This window comes from Macadamia integrifolia, chromosome 3, assembly GCF_013358625.1.
Source record: "Macadamia integrifolia cultivar HAES 741 chromosome 3, SCU_Mint_v3, whole genome shotgun sequence".
NCBI lineage: Eukaryota > Viridiplantae > Streptophyta > Magnoliopsida > Proteales > Proteaceae > Macadamia > Macadamia integrifolia.
The window spans coordinates 28,388,755-28,399,252 of NC_056559.1; the positions used below are offsets into that span (position 1 = coordinate 28,388,755).

The window sequence follows — 10,498 nt, forward strand, 5'->3', positions numbered from 1 at the left end:
TGCAGAATATTTCTATCCTGTTTGAGATGTTTATGAAAACCAAAAAAATGCAGAATATTTCTATCCTGTTTGAGATGTTTATGAAAACCAGTTACTCTTGAAGCAACCATGGGTTATACAGATTTGGAGCTGCCCAGAACTATCCAGAGCCCTCAAGGAGCAGCAAACAAGCACCTTCCATTACAAATTAACAATAGAAAGCTTAATGATGCACATCATCCTCAAGGCCAACAATCTGCATCATAGGCTGCTTCATGTCTGAATCAGACTTCTAAAGTTGTACCCAGATACCAGCAACGAGTTTCCTTCGATGATTGTTTTTCTACAGACCAAGTGCAAGAAGCGCAAGTCAATCCCATTCACTCACTTTCATCCTCACTTTGCTCAAAGTGCAAGTGATTTAAATTCTTTTCAAGGGGTGGAAGTCCATCTTCAGAATCATAATCAGACTCAGCATCTCCACTGAGATGTCCCGAGTCCTCCACAGCACCAGAACCTAAGAATAAACACCTTACAATATTTAAAACCAATGCATTGAGCAATTCATGGCAGTCAGTCTAAGCCAGTGAACAAATACTTCACAACATCAGAAGACTTACCATCTGCTTCTGGATAAGGTTGTGGAACTCTTGGGCTCTGAGAGAGCCAAGCATTTTGAACAGAAATAACATCAGCACTGTTTGCACATTCTGAATATGCCTTAAGTAGTTGCCTGCATGGATAGAATTTAGTGATAATAACACAGCACACAAAATATTGACATAGACTCATGGAGTGTAATGAACAAAAGATTTATATTTTGTGTCTTGTGGAGGTTTATAGAGGCCATGCCACGGATCCCACATGGACCTTCTAGACCCACTTAGAGAAAAACCACTGGGTATTACGCTCAACAAAAACAAAATATTAAAGCAGAAAATTCACAGAGATAAGGTAATAACCATCCAGGCCGAGCATCTTTCTACTCAGAAAAGAGCTCGGCAGGATCCAAGAGTAGTAGGCCTCTACCTCATGCATATGTTTCCAAGTATGCAATATTCCAGCATTTACAGATGATTATTACCATCTAAAAGACTCAAACAGTAGATAAATTCCTTTTTTTTTATAATAAATACAACATACCTGTTTAGAGACAAGAATGCATGACCCCACTTAAATTTGTCCAGCAGCAGATTAGCTGTTTCTGCTTCTCCACTGTAGAAACATGTAATGGAAATGTTACAGAATGACATAATTCATGTAGTGTATCCCCCCCCCCCCAAGAAGATTAACAAATTAATCTATAATAAAGTTGGTCAGGATATTTCATTCATTGCACTGCTAGCCGAGGTGACAGTACCCAGCATGAAAGCCCGTGGTTCGAACCTTGAACCTCACATCAAGACAAGCCTCAAGAAGTAATCCACAGACTTATCGTACAATGCTGGTCCCTATTGTGAACCATTAAAATGTTCAATTTGCACAACTGAAAAGTGGAAAAGATTGCAAACACATGCAAAAAGCTATTCAAAATGTCACGAAAACTCCTTTTCCAACACTTAAAAATTTTCAAAGCATTTAAACCCTTCTGGACCCCATAGCTACTGCCAAACATATTACATTCTCCTTGTTCCTATAGCTAGATTTTCCCAAGGAGACCATTCTCAAAGACCAACAGATGGATGAATATGACCACCCAATAATTCCAGACGACAAAGTAGTAGTTAGTGTATGTGGCTTCCATCCCTCTATTTGTGCACCACAATAAGAATACAAGGGGTAAAAACCACTGGAATCATCATCTTCCACAGAACTAACTACAAACAATCAGGTTATGACTGAATGCAGTTGATGATGACAAGCAAGTTGAATTGACCTGGATTAGAATAATTTGATAGCACCATCCCACTAAATGAAAAGGTACATATAAAATTTGATACCATATAATTAAAGCTGCTGATAATGCTTCCACGCAAGACAGTTGACACGGCCGACCATAATTTACTGGATTTGCTGCCACCAACCATGGTACTGCAGTTCAAGTAGCCTTTCAGATATCTATTACTATAACTTTATGAAAAAAAAACTAAATAAAGAAATCAATATTCTTATACTACACCATAAGAACACAAAATAGTCTAGAACAAGTATTGGGCACAATATAGAAAGAACTTGTTGAGATGGTGGGAGTTATAGAGGTATAGTCCCACATTGGTTACTTTAAACCTTGGACGTGTCTTCATATACCATAGGGTTATCTCCAGTTAATAGCTTAAGCTTTTGGGTTGAACCCCAAGTGGTATTTCATGGGCTATCTCACTTTATTTAACATGGAATCAGAGCTAGATCCATTTTTTGTCCTCCTACAGATGTATATCCACGTGTATGCCGAATCTACACATGAGAGGGAGTGTTGAGATGTTGCAAGTTATAGAGCTATAGTACCACATCGGTTATTTGAAACCTTGGATGTGTCTTCATATACCATCGGGTTATTTCCACCTAATAGATTAAGCTTTTTAGTTGGACCGCCAAGTGATATTTTGTGGCTATCCCACTTTATTTAACAAAAACCATGTGAAAAGATTCGGGCCAAGGTGCTGAGTTCCCAATTAATATCGGGTTACATCAAGGATCCGCATTAAGCCCCTACCTATTTACACTTGTCATGGATGATTTAACCAAGAATATTCAAGGAGAGGTTCCGTGGTGTATGCTTTTTGCAGATGATATTGTTCTGGTAGGTGAAACAGTGACAGTGATTAATGGTAAGTTGGAACTATGGAGACATACCTTGGAATCGAGAGGTCTCAAGATAAGTAGAACGAAGGCGGAATATATGAGGTGTAACTTCAGTCAATCGAGGATTGATAGCGAGGAAGTGAAAATTGAGGGGAGAGAGATCCCGCAAAGTGACTGTTTCAGATATCTTGGCTCTACGTTAAACAAAGAAGGTGAGATTGATGATGATGTTTCCCACAGAATTAAAGTAAGATGGATGAAATGGAAAGGGGCGTCTGGAGTGTTATGTGATCGACGTACTCCTCTAAAGCTTAAAGGAAAATTCTACAGGACAACCATAAGACCAACTATGATGTATGGTGCAGAATGTTGGGCAGTCAAGAAGCATAATATAGATAAGTTGAGTGTGGTTGAGATGAGGATGTTCAGATGGATGTGCGGCAAAACCCTGAGAGATAGAATAAGAAATGACCAGGTTAGATTGGATTTAGGAGTTGCCCCAATTCAGGATAAGCTCAGAGAATGTCGGTTACGATGGTTTGTGTATATCCAAAGGAGGCCCTTGGATGCCCTAGAACGGAGGAGTGACTAGATGCAGATGAATGGAGCTAAACGGGCTAGGGGCAGGCTAAAATTGACCGTTGATGAGTTAATTAGTAGAGACATGCAAAAGTTAAGTCTTCACCCAAGTATGGCATCTAACAGAGCTGCCTGGAAGGCTAGGATTCGAGTTGCAGATGGTTCGTGAGTGGGATGTCCCAAAGTTTTTTTGTTTTGTTTTTTTTTTCAAATACTTGCGGATCCATGTAGCCGACCCCATTTAGTTGGGATAAGGCTAAGCTTTGTTGTTGTTGTTGCATGTGAAAGGATTCTAAAAGGGAACTCACAATTGCATGCAACTGTTAAATGCAAACAGAATAAAGTAGCACATACTATTGCATACATTATCTTATAAAAGGTATGAGAAATGGAATGGCAGAGTCAAGTAGCAGCATGACAATACGCAAAGATAAGCACATAAGTAGCAAATTTCCGGCAGTCAACAGGCTAGATTTGATCTGTATCTGATTTGGTAATTTAGGATACATATGTTCCTATATTAAATCTGAAAATATCCGATTGATTATTATAACGTATATACCCTTCTACAATCCATATTATAGATTATAAAAAGGTGTTTGAGTGGGGCATCTAACATAAAAATTACAGTTTTATACGTGGAAACTATACAATTTATAGTCTTAATAACAGAGAAAAGTGCAAAATTTGAGCCATGAGGCCAATCCGAGCTATTAGTTATATTGACCACCTCTACATTGGCCACATGTCAAAATTTGTTGGCCAAACTCAACCATGTGGCCACCCTGTATTTGATTTTTCTCTATGTATTTTCAACTGCTTAGTTTAACCATTTGGACCTCTTTCCGCCACAACTCTACCTGAGCTAAAATGATGGGACCTTGCATGGAGTAAAGTCCTGGTTTACATGCTGTTTGACACAATACATTTGCATTTTCTTGAAATAAATTTTGGAATACAATTTGACTGAATCAAGAGAAAATGACACCATCATAAACCCAATGTGACTCTACTATGTCCAAGTATCTATATATGGAGGAAAAAAAAAATACACACATCCTGCAACAGAAACAGAAAACAAATAAAAAATTCCTTGAAGTATACGTGTGGATTTCATACAAAGACGAGGAGCAGCACAACGAAGCTTCACAAATGGTACATCACTCAAGCATGCCCATGAGCAATCTACCACAGCAAGCCCTTTTCTCTTCATTAAAAGTTGGTCTTCCCTCGAGACACATTGCTTCCCAACAGGACTGGCAACAGACAAGAACCAAAAAAAAAGCAATTACAAGTGGAACTGATCACTTCCATCATAAGCCATAAGGAAGGCAGCATTCCAGTGATCATTAATCAACAGAATGTAAGAAGACTAATACACCACTTATCTACAATATGCTAATTAAAATACAGGGGCCTACGCATATGCATAGTGCAAATGCTCATCAATCTGACAGATCCATCTTACTGGTCCCACCTGCAAGATCTCCTAGCCCAGAAATCAACCCCATTGTACGACTTCAACAATCAACAAGTTACATTCTTTTAAACGTGAAATGAAACTGTGGCACTGTCTCAAAAGAAGATCAGGGAGGCTGGGTATCAGGTGACCACCCCTTACGCACGGACCAAGGATTGAATAATTCCATTATCTGAAAGAGAGACATGCAGAAGCATCGAATGGTATTGTAAACACTTAAACTAGTCCCCCCCACCCCCTAGATATGATGAGCAACTGCTGGCACCAATACCATTCGCATTATGTGCCTACACAAATGGCTACTATCCAAATGATAGAAGCAGTAGCTGTGAATATGGCCTTAAAATAAGGCACATTAACTTCAACCAACAACACAATAGGGATGGTTCATTTATGTGTATACCGGCATCATCGTTCACTTGTTCATGAGGCTAATACATTAAGGGAGGTTTAGTTAGATTCCAATTGGAGTTGCTTGGCTCTCTGATTTGGTTCTAGAACAGATAATATATATACATGATGTTTAATGTCAGATAGTTAGGATCACCAAATTAATGAACCTACACTGAAAAACTAAATATATGATTGCATTAATTGCATAATCTCAGCTTCAAATTGATAAGCATTCAAGATAAGTATGTAAAGAAACCCCAGGGGACATGTAATAACAGCCTCAACCGTCACATCATTTCTCCAAAGAATATTCGTAAAAAGTCTTTATATAAATTATAAGTTTCACAGAAAGAATACTGACTTGGAACTAAACTGAGATACAGGCAAGTTTAATGGCTGGAATTGCATGCAAAGCCAGAACAAAATGCATCAGTTTCTATTTCACAACCACATATGTACACTCATAATGAAACTTAGAACATATTCAATAATGTATTTTATATATCTAAAAATACAAAATAATAATAATAATAATCATACTGAATCACAACCATAAAGATCTGGTTGAAATCCATAACAATGCCCTAAAACCATTACTCATGAATCACAAAAGCTATGCAAAATATAATGAACATAGGGCTGAAATACTAAATCACAATTGTAAAGGCCTTGCTGAAATCCATCAAATATACCTCAAAACAATGCCCCCAAAGCCATTACTCACACGCAACTCCTGCATGATCAATGTTTTCTTAGTCACCATTACTACCGCAATGAAAGGAATGAACAAATAAACTACAAAAATATTCAAAAAGTCTGAGCAGTGTGACTACAATCTTGCCTTAAGAACTCACCAAAGAGGCAAAACGGTTAATCCAGCTTCAGTTTATATGTTTCATTTTTTTCAGTAAAATTAAGCAAATTTAGAAATTTAGTCAACCAGTTTGGAAGTTCTCCATCTATGTTAGTGATGGTTGATAATTCCTAACCCTCTCCTCTCAAAAGTGACTGTTTGGTAGTAATCTCTCCCTCATATATATATATATATATATTTTTAACTCTGTTAATATATCCATTTGAGAGTCCTTTCTTTCACACTACCCAAACCCACACACTTAATCCTGTATATGTTCATATAATTGACCGATAACAAATGCAGAACGATAAGGGTTCGTAGAAAAGCCTAAGTGTAGCCTACAGGACAGGGAACGCGCTGGCATCTCCTCTAGTCACACCTCTCACATGAGTAAGTCAGTATATCCACTTGGGACCATATGCCCATCAGACTTCCATAGGATATGTATACATTTGTTATACCTGGATGCAGGTAAAATACTCCCAAAGAAATTCGAATGCATAATTTTTGTGAATGTTATCATGTAAATTAATAAAATAGCGAGAAGATAGAAGTATGAAATAATCAAACTAATCACAAAAAGAGAATCAAACTTATGCATCCAAACTAAAAAGATTCAGCAGCAGCACAAGATCAGGTACTTTCTTTCAGCAATCCAAATCTTGAAAGCTTGCGCCCCGTGCATTTTTTTGAATCACATTGTCCAAAATCCTGAATCAACAATGTGTTATCAGTCCACATCCTTTGATTTCATGTTACATTGACTTAAGATATGAAAGTTTCAAGAGTCAAAAGTACTCCAATAATAGCCCCATATCCCTAACATACATATGACATTCAACACTCTACCATTAGAAGAATAGTCTAAGAAACTCCAGTCAATTGCCACCTGTGGATTGGCTGTAGTTTGAGTCTCAATTTGACATCGCTTCTCCATGCAAAATCACTTTCTGGTCTTCTTAAGACTTATTTATGTCATCAGAACTAGACAATGAAGAAAATTTAAGAATTCTTATTTTCTTGATTTTCAGCAATATCAAATACAACAGCTGGCTGATTGGCAGGACCACAGAGTCAATAAGGACTGGATATGGTCAGAACATGGGACTAGTTCAGTGGAAAATATCAACATGCCTACCAAAGAATTCCTCTTGATATATCATCCATGCAGATGTATAGAACATACCCACATTGCAAGCTGAACTTTTGGAACTGGAGACTCTTCTTCATTTGCTGCAGCTGTTCAGAAACTTGTAAGACAATCATCTAAGCAAATTCTTGGCCAAAAATTAAAAGCAAAAAATTAACAATCGGCACCACTGGCATCTGTTGGTACTCTTTTGTTTTATGAAAAAATATTAAGGGGTGATTAACGAATTCTTTAGAAACTTCTACGGAGCTTTTGTTTTGTTATTTAAGAGCTAGAGATTGCTTAGAAATTAGGGTATACACCTGGGAAATTCCTTCACTAATTCAGTAAACTAATTGTAAGGAAGATTTTATAGGGGTTTTCAGTGTTTGAGCTAAGAGATGTATACAAAAACATGGAGATGCAGTGTATCTTAGCTATTGGATTTGGGAATTCAATTTACCTTCTAAGAAAAGATAAGGTTTAGCTCATGTCTCTTGTGCTACTACTTGTTGAGTTGTTGGAGAGATATCCTAAGGAATTTGCAACAGGTGGTGACAGAATGAACGCCATGCATACCAACCCAAGAAACCATGCTCACGAGTTTTCCACAATAAACCTATCAATCCCAGGTCACTTTTCTCTCTCTTGTGCTTCTTATTTTTATGAAAGCTACTCAAATCAATCTATTTCAAGTGGCGTTACAGGAAACTCCATGGCCAGACATGCAAGCAACCACGTTATCAAGTTTGACACAGGAAATCAATCTTACATCTATGAGAAAGATGGAAGCTACATTGGGAGTGATGGAGCAAAAGCCATCAAGGTGAAGTCGCAAATGATGTCAAACACGAATCTAGATCTGTAACAAACCAGCGGCAGATGAGGGATCCTGTGGAACCTCTCTACTGATTGAAGATTGTTTGATTCATTAATTAGAGAACATTGAGATAATGCAGAAGTGATTGTATTGACACCCAACTCACAGCAAAAATTCATGGTGGAGATCCAAGGAGTACAAGTGGAAAGAAATCAAAGAAGGTTTGCACTTTCCCAACAAGTTTCTGCAGGCTTTTGGGGTGTTAATGAATTATAGGACCCACATATGGGACTCGAGTGGATTTATTTATTTGTCCATTGATAGTGCTTAGTAAATTACGTTTGTGGTTACAGCAGGTTTTAAATTAGTCAGTGGTCACAGTGTCATTTATTTTTAGGTTTGTTCTTGTTAGCAGCAGAAGTTTGTAATTAGTTAAATTAGTGGCATAATGCTAATGGATTCTGCCCATGGAGTCTTGATCAGTGTATATGGTTGTTAAAGTGTCGGTGCCTAAGCACCGCCTAGGCACGTCCAGTCTCTTTCTTAGGCCCAAGGCGACAACATGCCTTGTTGACTCTTCACGAGTTTACGTTGATTTTTTGTGAATATGCTTATATTATATCCTATGCTTTGTTTATTATATGTTGGTTTTCTCATATTAGGTCATTACCAGCATAATTATATCATATTGCATTGATATGGATTCTGTGTTGCATATAGACACAATTATATAAAATTATCTTTGCTATATTACACGTATACATGTAGTCATATACGGCAAGCCTAGGACTAGGCGGGCACCTGGGGCCCCTCCAACGCCTTCGGTTGCCTGGTTGCCTGGTTGCCTTGATAACAATATTAAGCATGTCATGTGTTGATTTTCTGATGGATTCCTAGAGTTTTCCACGTCTACATCTGTATTTTCATTCTATATTACTTTCAAGACTTGCTAATACCACCCATTGATAACCATCGCTTCTGACCTATGTACCATCCAAACCATTATCCAACCCCCTCCCCTGACAGCCAACCTTTACATTTTCATTCGTTTCATCTGACTGCCATCAAACCCTGATAACTGCAAGCCCCCAAGCATCCCGAACCCCTGATTTCTTCAAGAAAAAACAGCCACCACCTCTCAGGCTCAGGAATGCAGTTGAACTATCGACATATGTTTAGCATATATCAAATGTAGTCAAACAATCAGGCTCAGGAATGCAGTTGAACCATCAACATGCTGGACTACTGCCCTTGGAATCACTTCCAACCAAATTCAGAAGATTGGAGTTGAGGCTATTTATATGGAAAAACTTCCGGGTTTATGAATAAATGAAACCCCCACATCGACCATTATGAGAAGCAAACAATAGCAAAACCAAAGTCAGAAGTTGAACATACACAACTCATGATACAATTTAAGGAAAAAGGGGGTGACGGTGTTACCTTGATCTGCTGGGATACATCCATCATGAGAGTATTCACTGTATAAGGGAATAAAAACCGTATTAAAACAAGACCCACAAAAAAATTTGTGTACTTGCAGACGTGCAGTAGTATTGATTATGGAAACAATAGAAATCGACCATCTTTTTTATTCCAATTGATGTAAACCTCACTTGTGACTTGAAAAATTTGGGGGAAATAGGAAAGGAACTTGTAATTGCATCAATAAAACTGGAAATCGTTTATATAACATTAGTCTTTGTTCATGCGGAGTTAAGATTGATAATGATAAGCTACTCTGAGACAAAAGAGGTTGCAGTTAACTGCAGAAGCTATGAAAGGCTTTGCTTCCAAGGAATTACCTTGAATGATCCCGGCTACTACTGGATTGTTCCCGATGGGAGTGGTGGTTTCTGATTCTCTTCCCCTTGCCGTAACCCATACTGGGGAAGAATGTTGAAGTGAATGATACAGAAGATGCAAAACCTCGCAGGGCTTAAACCTTAAATACTTTACCGTGTAAGGGTTTTCACTTTTTTTTTTTTTTTTTAAGAAAATATAATGCTTTAACTAACTTGCACCAGATGAGACAGTTTAATGGTCGTTTAGTTTAGGGCTGATAATGGCCCAACGGTTCGAATTGTGGGGCAATAATGTTGGATGGGCATAATTAAAAAATACTGTGACTTAAAAAAAAAAAAAAATACTATAAGCCCTACCCTGCTGGCTCAGGTATAGGCCAGTGCACAGGGTAATGGAAGGGCCCATAATAGTATCTTCAGCACCATGCAGGGCGGGAGCAACACAGTCTTTCCACACTTGTTGTGTCTAGATGTTTCTTATATTATCAAGGTAGTATTCTTCACCCCCCAAAAAAAAGACATTATAGGAGTTTCCGTATGTGTGTGAGGGTGTGAATTAGTTGATTTTAGTTTAAATGATTATAACCAATTATTAATCAGTTTCAAGTTCGAATAGGCTTTGGTTAAATATCAATAACTCTAGTTACACAATTTATTATCGGTTTTTTGTTTGTTGTTGGTATTTATTATTCTATATCGGTAATATTTTGTTTAA

General features: G+C 37.8%; 1 protein-coding gene across 5 annotated transcripts; it reads right to left on the reverse strand.

Moving 5' to 3' along the window:
* Nucleotides 1-9,941, reverse strand: LOC122072884 (18S rRNA aminocarboxypropyltransferase-like). 5 transcript variants are annotated; one of them, XM_042637312.1, is made up of 10 exons: nt 9,784-9,941; nt 9,422-9,459; nt 7,216-7,262; nt 6,675-6,740; nt 5,866-5,906; nt 4,405-4,556; nt 1,920-2,010; nt 1,123-1,194; nt 600-712; nt 1-496 (listed from the first exon to the last, which is right to left on the reverse strand). In XM_042637312.1, exons 1-10 carry the CDS (start codon nt 9,861-9,863, stop codon nt 360-362), a joined length of 837 nt encoding a protein of 278 aa, XP_042493246.1. In that variant the 5' UTR covers nt 9,864-9,941; the 3' UTR covers nt 1-359. The 5 variants fall into 5 exon arrangements, with proteins under 5 accessions (XP_042493246.1, XP_042493247.1, XP_042493245.1 ...); XM_042637313.1 differs by having other exon boundaries at nt 4,420-4,556; nt 7,216-7,268; XM_042637311.1 differs by having other exon boundaries at nt 7,216-7,268.
* Nucleotides 9,942-10,498: the final 557 nt, after the last annotated feature.

Excerpts from the sequence above, each read along its gene's own strand:
- LOC122072884 (XM_042637311.1), bottom strand. The coding sequence starts at position 9,863 with ATGGGTTACGGCAAGGGGAAGAGAATCAGAAACCACCACTCCCATCGG. Across the intron at positions 7,269-9,421 it reads ATGTATCCCAGCAGATCAAG|CTGCAGCAAATGAAGAAGAG; the intron begins GTAACACCGTCA and ends GTTTCTGAACAG. Across the intron at positions 4,557-5,865 it reads TTTGGGGGCATTGTTTTGAG|TCCTGTTGGGAAGCAATGTG; the intron begins GTATATTTGATG and ends GTCTGTTGCCAG.